Genomic DNA, 10,533 nt, shown 5'->3' with positions numbered 1-10,533 from the left:
AATAGAAGCAGTGTTGGGACGCTAAAATTAATATAAATGAAGTAGTATACAAGAGGTCAGTCGCTCACCGCGCACCTGTTACCGCAATAGTGTGACACGGCTACCATTTCGTAGCAGCGATGTCATGCGCCCTTGACCTGCTTGATTCATAGAGTCTGTATTAACCAATAGCAGTCTGTATTTCTGCTATAATCCACACACTGTTTCCATCGCGCGGATGTCGAGTCACACAGCTTAACCGTAGGCGTTCATTTGAGTTCATTGCTGCTATAAGGAACCCAAGCTCAAGTTTCGGTGCGACGCTCACACGGCAGAGCTATGCGTTATTGAGGATAGACGCTGTGAATGAAGGTGGTTTGTCACCGAATTTGGTAGTGATTGAAGCAAGGACACATTTGCGCATACACATCTCATTCAGCACGGAGCAATGTCTGCTAGACAAGAAATAGTTTCATTGTGACGCACCACAGATGCAACCCGAGAGCTCTGAGCGTGTGTGGAAGCAGGGGCGGTCATGCTCTATAGCCAGAAATATCGTGAAGTTATAATAACAGCAGTATTCGACGTTGCTCTAGAATCCTACACTCTTGCACCAGGAAGCAAGCCAAAATATGCAAACTGAGCCCCGCTGCGTTGGTGGCTATATACTCGACTGCTGACCTGCAGGTCGCGGAATCGAATCCCGGCTACGGCCGCTGCATTTCCAACGGAGGCGGAAAGGCTGTAGGCCCGTGTCCTCAGGTTATGGTGCACGTTAAAGACCCTCAGGTGTCTGAAATTTTCGGAGCCCTTCACTACGGCGTCTCTCATAATCATATGGTGGTTTTGGGACGTTTAACACCACATATAAATCAATCAATCAATTACCATGCAGATTGAACTGAAGCTGATACATTTCAGATATTGAACATGAGAATTGTAAGGCGCCTTTCTTGTACCGTCGATACACTGGAGGAGATAGTCAAGGCTAATAAGAAACATGGCGATCCTCAGTGGCGTTATTTCAAAGCTTTTATATGAAGTTATAGCATTAACAAAAATATGTGATGAAAGTGGCAATCTGCCTTCATAAATGCAGTCTGGTGTTTCCCGCAATATAACACGCGAAGGGCTAAACAAGATTTCATTGATTGATTTATATGATATGCCAAATTTACTATATGTAAAGCTAGCGAAACAACCACGAGCATGCTTTGAGCATAGCTTTTAGTCATGACTTACATGACATGCATGTCTTGATTTGAACGTTAGGGCCTGTCACTTATGTTCGCCATGCAGTCAGTCATACCACACCAGTTTGCAACATGTCATGTGAACGAAGCCACCGCAAGAGCAGCAAGACCATTAAATGTAAATCATGAGATTCATGACATACATATCAGTATTTTCATGTTATGACTTGTCGGTTATGCTCTTCATAGAGTCATGTTATGCCACACCAACTTTGGTATTGATATCATTATCGAAACGGCCAGGAGAGCTAAAGTCGTACGTGGCAATAGATAGATAGATAGATAGATAGATAGATAGATAGATAGATAGATAGATAGATAGATAGATAGATAGATAGATAGATAGATAGATGCGGTCAGTCACTGAAATTTGCTAAGAAATGCTTCGCATTCAAAAGTTTTGGGCTCGCATTGGCAGCTCAAGTCACATGCTCCCAGTGTTTGAAAAAGGGCATCGCAGAACACAAGGTCGCATTTACAATCCATAGTTGAATTTCCGTATGTTGATTGATTAATATGTGGGGCTTAACGTCTTAAAACCACCATGTGATTATGAGAGACGCCGTAGTGGAGAAATCCGGAAATTTCGACCACCTGTGGTTCTTTAACGTGTACCCAAATCTGAGCACACGGGCCTACAATATTTCCGCCTCCATCGGAAATGCCTCCATTGGAACCACAGCCGGGATTTGATCCCGCGACCTGCGGGTCAGCAGCGAATTACCTTAGCCACTAGACCACCGCGGCCGGGCAGTATGACACTAATAATGCATGGCAGAAGCGTATACATTGCCATCGGGCGTCAGAACATGCGATTATCATAATGGCTTCATAATTTAAAGCCGGTAACCCTCTACAAAAGGGACACACATTAAGACGCCTATTCCCTCAACTTCTACGCAGTGGGGGCATCGCTAGTTCGAGCAGATTTCATGCAGTGTGTGTTTGAAGTACGCACTATGGACAGTATATTGTTGTCACGTTCATAAAAGGTTAAGGGTACCCCAATTTTTCGCGCTGTGTTTTACATGACCAGCGCCATCACTACATTTGACCGGTGACGAAGCGTCATTTTTACATCGAAATTTGGAGTTAAGCGATTGACGGAATCGAGGACGTAACGCAGATGGTTATTCTCCTGTTGTGAGCTCTGCGCATGCTACCATCGCCTTTAGTTCTTTCCTCCTTTATATATGTCTCATGTTTCCATCAAATAAACAGTTCGCGCTCATTGTGAGTACTAAGTTAACAATGTCTTTTTTGTGTGCGTGTTTCTTTGTGTTTTACAACACGTCGCCATTGTCAACTTAGCCTAAGTGCGTGGCCTTTTTTTTTTTTTTTTGCAGTGGTAAAAAGCTTCCATAACTGACCAGTTTTCACGTGTTAATGACAATTTGTGGCGCAGGATCGAAGCCTAACGGTTCATCCTTTACAGCACGGAAAGAATGCCAATGCGGTTGGCGAGAAGTAAACTTCACTTGCATGCTAAACCAAAAGGTGTTCGCTTTAAAAGCCCTTGAAATGCAATTTTTAGCTAGAATAGGCAGACTGTTTGCGAGAACTCTTCTTGCCAAACGCTCATCGTCGTGAATCTTCATAATTTCGTGGAGTTGCCTGCATGAGAGCAAAGTTGTTGAAGTTTTTATCAAGGAGACCAGTATACGTCGACATAACAATGAAAACCGAGTCGTGGCTGAACCCGCAAATAACCGATCACGAACTTCTGAACGAGAGCTATTTTTGACTACAAAAAGGCTTGACATTAGAGGGCGAATACGTTGTGGTGTTTAGATATTTATCTAATTCCAAATTTCTATCGAATAATGTTTATTAGAGATAACGAAATAAGGTGTATTGAAATATTGCCTGCCTCGAGCGTATTGTGTTCGTTTGTGCTACCATACTCCTGAAGCCTGGAGACCGAGCTGCATTTTATGTTACTAATAAATTGAATTTGAGAAAACAACTTAAACAGCAACTAGAACGGGCCACAAATATTTGGACAATTAAGCATTGGCGCTTACTAACAGCTGTTTTATTTTTCTCGCAACAACGCTTATAAATGCCACAACCAGAGACCTTGCGTTTGCATGCCAGTAAGGCGTGTTGTATACGTAAAGTCAATTCGAAGAAACATATAAACACAATAGCGATGAAAGTGCACTTTATTCATTATGTGCTACATTTCCATCAAAGTTACGCAAATAGGAGTGGTTCTGAATGAACGCTAGTATCTTTTTTTGTTGGCCCGTGCTTCGCCTGCGGATCTCCATTCTGAAGACGACGCTGGCGACTAAGTACAATAGAACACATCATTTCAATTGACAGAGGGACGTCTAGCAGTGCCTAAAATTTTCAGAATATTATTCGCCCGACTCTTGGCCGATCTCCCTGAGCGGGTAGGTAGGTGCCATTCGGGCCAAGGTCATCATCATGATCATCGTGATCAATGTGCATGTGCAGAGAGAGCCTCGTGGCACAGCCCTTCCTGTCGTTCGTCTGACGCCGGAGGATCCAGGTGTTCCCGCTCGCCGAGAGCGTCACGTTCTGCTTCGGAATCTCTTCGACTGCCCGTCAATCTCGACCACCTGTAGTCCACGACGAGGAAGAGCCATGCAAGGTTTCTACGCAGCCCGTTTTTACGGTAAGCTCAACTCCATCTTTTTCTTCATCACCCTGTATATGTAGGCGAAGGGGCCATACTCTTTTTCTGAGTGGAAGCAGTTCGTCAGTGCAATATTCAACCTCACTGTATATTGGCATTGGCGATGAAATGGCACAGTAGAACAGTGGTTTCATTATTACTGGGCGGACTTTGTGCGTCAAGAGGCCCTGCTTATACCGCTGACCGGGTGCTAAATTCTAAAATATTCTGCCACATGTCAGGTGAAAAACCAACCCAACAGAGGCCCGCGCACGTGACAGAAGTTGTGGCAAGCTTTTCCGCGCGATCAAACTGGCACGACACATCATCGTCTCATTTAAGCAGCCTCCAATATTCAACGCTTTTGAACTCGCCTTTTTGCAAAGACGATTGCGTGCCACAGCACGGCTTCATATCAAAATAAATACGTGCATCGAGTTTAGTTCTGGGAAATTCATATGGCACAGCGTACCATGATATAGACAGAGGAGGACACACCCGCCGCACTTCTCTGTTCCAGTCGTGATGCGATATGTGGTGCGTATTATGGATTCTAACCATTGAGCCCCACAACGTGCCTTAGCGCTCCGTCGAATTTGCAAGGAATACACTTTCCACAAAGATAAGGGAAGCCCGAGATCTCATTGCGCCAAAGATTTGAGAAACTTAACTCATGTTGAGCTGCAAGAAACCAAAGAGGAAGATAATAACTTGCGATAAAAAATCCGTAAACAGAAGTTTGAATTTTCATCGCAGCGCCTGCATGCCCTTCTTTCTATTGGTTGTGTCCAAAAGACCGCGTATCTTACAACGAATAAAAAAATAAAATAAACCAATGAACATCTTCTCCAATGGCTTGTCTTTGGTCCCCGGCTTTCGTGATGCCACGAAAGCCGGGGACCATGATGAACAGTCATCGGCATGCAACATGAGCATCTTTCCACTGCCATTATCGTCAAAAATTTGAGAAACTATAGATGACTAAACGTATGAGGCAGCCTTCGCGGCCGCCCTCCCATGTTATTTTTCTGATGGGGCAAGGGGGAGGGGGGAAGAATCGTTCGCTCTTCTTGCCTTGTGCGTGCACACGAGGGGGACATGGTGTGTAGTTAATGTGCATTCTCTGATCCCCATTTATGGATGAGTGTACCCACAGATACCTGCAATACGCAAATAGCTGCTTACGTCATTTCTTCTAATAATCTCTCCCACTTATTTTTGAGCGAACATGAACTACGCTGTATATATCAACATTGAATAGTGTTATTACTTATGAATCTGCTACATTTTCTCCTATATCGTAATTTCTTTCAGACCTCTAATTTTTTTATTGCTCGTTATTCTGAAAAAATAGATGGAGAAATTTCGAGCTGGCATTGACTGCCGCTTCTTCTCTGCTTTTCCCTTTGTAGTATTTTTCAACCTACTCTGGGCTTAGTCACGGCTAGACAGAGCTTTTGGGAATTCTAGAAATTGGTTAACGTCACTGCCCTTCATCTCCATTTCTATATGTATTTTATATATATAATCAGCAAAATTTCGTTGAGAGTAAACTTACACATTCAAACCGATTTTGTCCCACTTCTGAACGTAACGCTGTAGAACTTGATATCTTATTCGGATGTTTGTCATACTCAACAAGCTTCGTGTTAGTGCATTAGTGACCTTCAGAGTCCTATACTTGTCCTACTTACCCAAAGGTTGTTTTGGTAATACCATGTCATAAGTAAAACGGCGCTAAGGTTTATCACTAAAATGGACTATCTAGGCCGAACCTTCACCGATGATGTTTGCCACACGCACAGGGGCCGAAGCCTCTGCCTTCTCGCTCCGATGGCACCGCCATGGGCTTGTTGTCGGCGCGGTGTCCTCTCAGCGCGACTCAGGCACGCACGCAGTTCAACTTGGTGCACAAGAAGTGGCGCAACGAGGGCTTCTCGGTCATCGGCACTGTCTTCTTCGTTGGTCTGCACAAAGCGGGCAGCTCAGAGAGGCTGCAACACCGGTAAGCAGGCGCTAATACATTATTTTTCGCACGCAATATGAAGGATTGAAATACAGGCGTTGGAACACTATCCTCGAGTTCGTTTTGCACCCATCTGTGCATTCACTAGAGAGTAGCAGTCAACAAGCTTCACTGGAAGGTTGCTGTTATATATAGCTAAGCAGTCGTTTGCATGGAGGTTGACAAAATCGGAGCATATCTCATGAAATCCTGCGAAGGTGTCGGTTTCGTCTAAGGTACTTGTCTTGAAATGCGCCCATTGGTACTCCGCCATTTCATACGCTGCAGAAGGAGAATTCGTTCGCACCTTCGACTAGATCCGGTGGCACGACAAAGTTATAGTCACAGTGCGACTGCAGTCTCAAATGGTTGCTTTGGTTGCTAAGCGACTCCTTTGGCTCCAGCACTCCCTGCTCAGTTTTTCAGCAGCGCGACTGCAGTCGCGAACATTTGAATCTATCACAAGTTCAGAGACACGATGGCTGATTATTTACGGGGCTTGCAACGCCAGCTATATGTGAGCAGACGTGAATTCTTTGTGGCTATATTGGTAGCAAGTCGTAAACACGTGCGAACATGTGTCGGCTGGAGTTGATTTTTGGTCGCTGGTCACAGGTGTGAATGGTCCTCTTGTTTTCGGAATGGCGCCGGTGCGTCAGCTGGCTTTCTTCTTCGTAAGCTGGCGTTCGTCAACACTTTAAGGGGCCAGGTTGTTTTATACAGTCGTCGTAGCTTGGCGCAACGCAGGCAAAACTATAGGTACAGCTATAGCACAATCAGCGCGCGGTCGCGCCAAAACAAGGCTTTCTTCCTTGTGTTCTTCGAGAGATTTGATGATGATTTTAATGGAGGCAAATTGACAATTAATGTAGCTAGAGCATAGTAGGAGCTCTGGACCAGGACTAACGAGAGGTTCTATTTGAGGCGCCGGATGTGGACAGAGAAGGGCGCTGGGATCGAGAAGGATAGGCTGGATGCACCGCACCTCACGATTCGACGGACACGGGGTTCCACGGTACCTGCGAGTGCACCACAAGAGTCGCTCGCGGGTGTCCATGCCATACACAGTCCGCATCCCGAAAGAATGCTTGGCAAGAAGCTTCGCAGCCCGCGCAACATATAACACTAACAACTTCGACCGCTGCTCCAGCACAGTATTCTCCGCACGCAGCGCCTCACCGCAAAGCATGGGCGGTACCGGTCATTCGGCCCACCCCAAACGCTTCTTGTACTCACTACCGTAGTCAATGGTAGCATTTTTAAGCCGCTCTCATGCCAAAAAGAAGTCTTTTTCCTTTGTTAGTCGAGCGCCCTAATTATGATTTAAAGCGCATACACAGCTTCTATGAGTAGGGTAATACGACAACGTAAATATTGTATAAAAATCAAAAGACGAAGTAAGCGAGAAATAGGAAGAAAAGGATATAAAGAAACAAAGTAGATAGGAAAATAGAAGTAAAATTGAATGTAAAAATACAGAAAAAACTCGGAGACAGAAGAAGAACGAAAGCGAGGACAAAAGAAAGAAAACTGAAGAAAAACAAAGAAGGCTGCCGAGCCCCGCATTTCTTTCATGCTTGCCTTCACTAGGCCATAGCTCCTATGATTCTTTTACCCCGCTCATCTCAGGACAGGACCAGTGGCTGACTAGGTGGCATGCCGTTTACAATGCCTTGCGACCGTTTCATGAAGCAGACGTGACTAAACTCAAGTCCGTTTAATGGAGTGGTAGTACATTGCGGCACACCTTTTTTCTTCTTTTTTTAGTCAAATTTTGTTCGTAGTTTCACCACTACATAAACGAAAGTGCATACTAACTTAAAAAGCTATGTTGATATTCGGGATTTATCTTCCCAAAACCAAACTGTGATAAGAATGAGTGCCGGATCGGAGGGCTGCAGAAATTTTGACCATCCGGTGTTCTTAAGCGTGAGCTGACATCACAATGTATAAGCGCCTCTAGCATTTTGCTTTCATCACAAAGAAAACCACGTGGCCAAATGTGATCATTATTTTATAGTTATTGAGTTAGGGCCCGATATATTCCGACGTAACATCGACGCGCGTGCACGCTGGGCGCAGTGTAGTAGAATGCGTAGATCTGCGCCTGGCGGTTCATCTCCGGCGTGACGTGACGAAACGAACACCGGCGCACGCGCTCTTTGGAAACTGTAGAGTGTAACAGAGCCTTTACTGTTTTTCAAGCGCCAGTTTGAATATAGCTGTAAGGTGAAGGGTGCGCATGCTAGAAAATAGATTTCACATTTCATTCGTGCTTGTGATTTCGAAGTGATGTAAGAATGATAGCGAAAATATTTTTAGATATGCAAAGTACCATGATTTCACCAAACCAACTACATATCGAACTCTCGCTAGCTCGTCGCGATCAGACAGTCGAGAGCACTCCAAGCTAATTTATCTGTTGGCATGCACAGCATGGCGATCGTTTCATTCCTGAAGAAGGCGACCACACTAGGAGGTATTCAAGTGCGCTTCAGGTGCATTAAAGGAACCCATGTTCAATCTGCAGTTCACCCACCAAGGAGACATTCATAACAGTTCGTTCGAAGCTTCAGAGCCACGCGACTCAGTTGAACAAAACGTTCATCGCACTGTGAGCAACGCTTATAGCATCCATTTTCTGAACATGTAGGTCAGCAAAAAGCAACCGCGAGCTTGCTGGTTCAAGTGTCTCCACGCTGGCAGAGCGAATAGAACCAGTAAAAAGCCTAAACAAGAAGTTTAAAGGTCAAAAAAAAGTTTCGTCACATGTTCTCAAAGTGTGATGTATAGGATATCGTTACCGCGTAGCGTAACGTGCGTTCTTCTAATGAAATTGGCTCAGTACGACAAGGTAAGCCCATTTATACTTCTCACACTGTCACTCGGTAGTTTGCGCAAAAAGTCTGGTCTCGCATTACGAAGTGTGCAGGCTTTCGCCGTCTAGTGCTACAGAGGGTATGATTAAGTTGAGTAGGTGCAGTTGAAAGGGAAGATTTGCTTAAGTATCCGTTCACCAGAGCGAGAATATTACTGAAGCAAGGTGTGGGAGCGGGCTAGTTGGTATTCCATGTCTTAAACAGCCGAAGTGCAAAAAAGGGTACAATGAACTAAGGGAACAAAGAGGACGAGCGCGTTTAAAAAAATGAGACACGTGCCGTCTTCCTCCTGAGCCTGACAGAGAGAGAGAGAGAGAGTAGCAGACAGGATCCATCTTTTGAAGCAGCAGGAGCCGGCAGCAAGCAGCCCATCCCAAGTGCTTGCCTTAGAAATGCTAAGCGCGAATTCTTTGCCCAAATAATCGGTCACTCACGCTCATAGTTTTTTTTTTCAGCTGTGCAACACTACTCGGCTCCTTATGGTTCGATACAGAGAGGATCACCAGGGGCAGTGACGCCCTCAGTGTTCATCAAGCCGGGTGTATTTAAGCCCCATGTTGCCTCCGAGGAAATTTTAGGAAGCGCCCACCAACGCGAGGAACCCCTTCTTTTTTTAAGAACTGCGTCATAGTGATGGTGCAAGAGATATACACGTGTTGCGTCCGAACCATGTGGCACAGACGTGCTGCATCCCGCCATGCACTGCGGCATTCCTTTAGGTGTCACCCTTTTGCCCGCGTCATTTCAGCGCAAATAGTATGCCATTAAGCCACCGCGCGTTTTTTCATGATGATCCTGGCAATGTGATTTCTGCACAGCTAAAATAAAGGGAAATGTCCCTGCAGACAGCTTCAATTTAAAAACAAAGCAGTCCAGGAGAGAATATATGCGTAATCGTTTTTTTTTCGCCGCTGTCCACCGGAAATACGCCGTAGCCTTGGACTTCAGTCACCTCGAGTGCGTGGACTCGTGCTTCAACGCCTCCAGCAAGTGTTTGGCAACATCGCCCAATGGCGCTTCGAGAGTGTGCGTGACGTGCATTTCATACCTTCCAGCGGGTTGTGACAAACATGCTGATCCACGCACGAACAGCCGTCCAGCTCCAGAATCCGAGCCAGCACGCTGCCAGGGTCTACACCAGCTGCTTCGACGTCTTGAACATCAAGAAAAGAGAGGTATTTCTGCAATGATTTTGCAACGGCGTTGCACATACATGCCCGCTCCCTAATGGCCTTTTGCGTGCGACAACAAATTATATTGGGCGTCTTTATAGAAGGTCTCTAGAAGATACGACGCCTGATACTTGGCGTGAAGGCGGCTGATCCCAGGAAAGAAATGAAGAGATGCGAGGTACCACAGGGTGAAGGAGTAGGATGTCGGTTAGTCTAGCTGGAGCTAATGAGTGCGAACCTAAGACCTCCGACACTCCAGAGAATTGAAGAGACAAATATTGTACGCACCGCGTCCGCCCCTCGTGTGCGCGAATTTTCCCACCATAGCGTTAAATGGCACGTTCGGCAGAAATTCTGGCGTCGGAGTCATTAGTTGCGAGCAAAAAATCATTTTCTACGTAATAAAAAAAATCTAAAGATGTAAAAATAAAGGATAAAAATGTCTAGTTCCCAGTGTGGCTCGAATATGGGTTGTTCGTGGGGCAAGCGGGTCTTCTACCACAGAGCAACGCTTATACTTGTGAACGAAGGGAAAAATTACGTCCACTGCGTGGAAATGCACTCCACGTAACTTTCACACTTCACAAATGCACGCACCTTG

General features: G+C 45.5%; 2 protein-coding genes across 2 annotated transcripts in view; one reads left to right on the top strand and one right to left on the bottom strand.

Moving 5' to 3' along the window:
- Lim3 (Lim3 homeobox protein) overlaps nucleotides 1-10,533 on the bottom strand; it is a 303,916-nt gene that overhangs the window by 87,343 nt on the left and 206,040 nt on the right. The gene's annotated exons all lie outside the window — the stretch shown is intronic.
- The window catches only part of LOC119162377 (uncharacterized), a 297,639-nt gene that overhangs the window by 259,781 nt on the left and 27,325 nt on the right, over nucleotides 1-10,533 (top strand). The window contains exons 5-6 of the mRNA XM_075879424.1: nucleotides 3,696-3,876; nucleotides 5,682-5,881. Of these exons, the coding sequence (XP_075735539.1) occupies nucleotides 3,696-3,876; nucleotides 5,682-5,881 (381 nt within the window). The remainder of the gene's footprint in view (nucleotides 1-3,695; nucleotides 3,877-5,681; nucleotides 5,882-10,533) is intronic.

The sequence above is a fragment of the Rhipicephalus microplus genome, chromosome X, assembly GCF_043290135.1.
Source record: "Rhipicephalus microplus isolate Deutch F79 chromosome X, USDA_Rmic, whole genome shotgun sequence".
In the NCBI taxonomy this organism is placed as follows: Eukaryota; Metazoa; Arthropoda; class Arachnida; order Ixodida; family Ixodidae; genus Rhipicephalus; species Rhipicephalus microplus.
The sequence above is the reverse complement of the archived record's forward strand: the minus strand, read 5'-3'. Positions and strand labels throughout refer to the sequence as shown.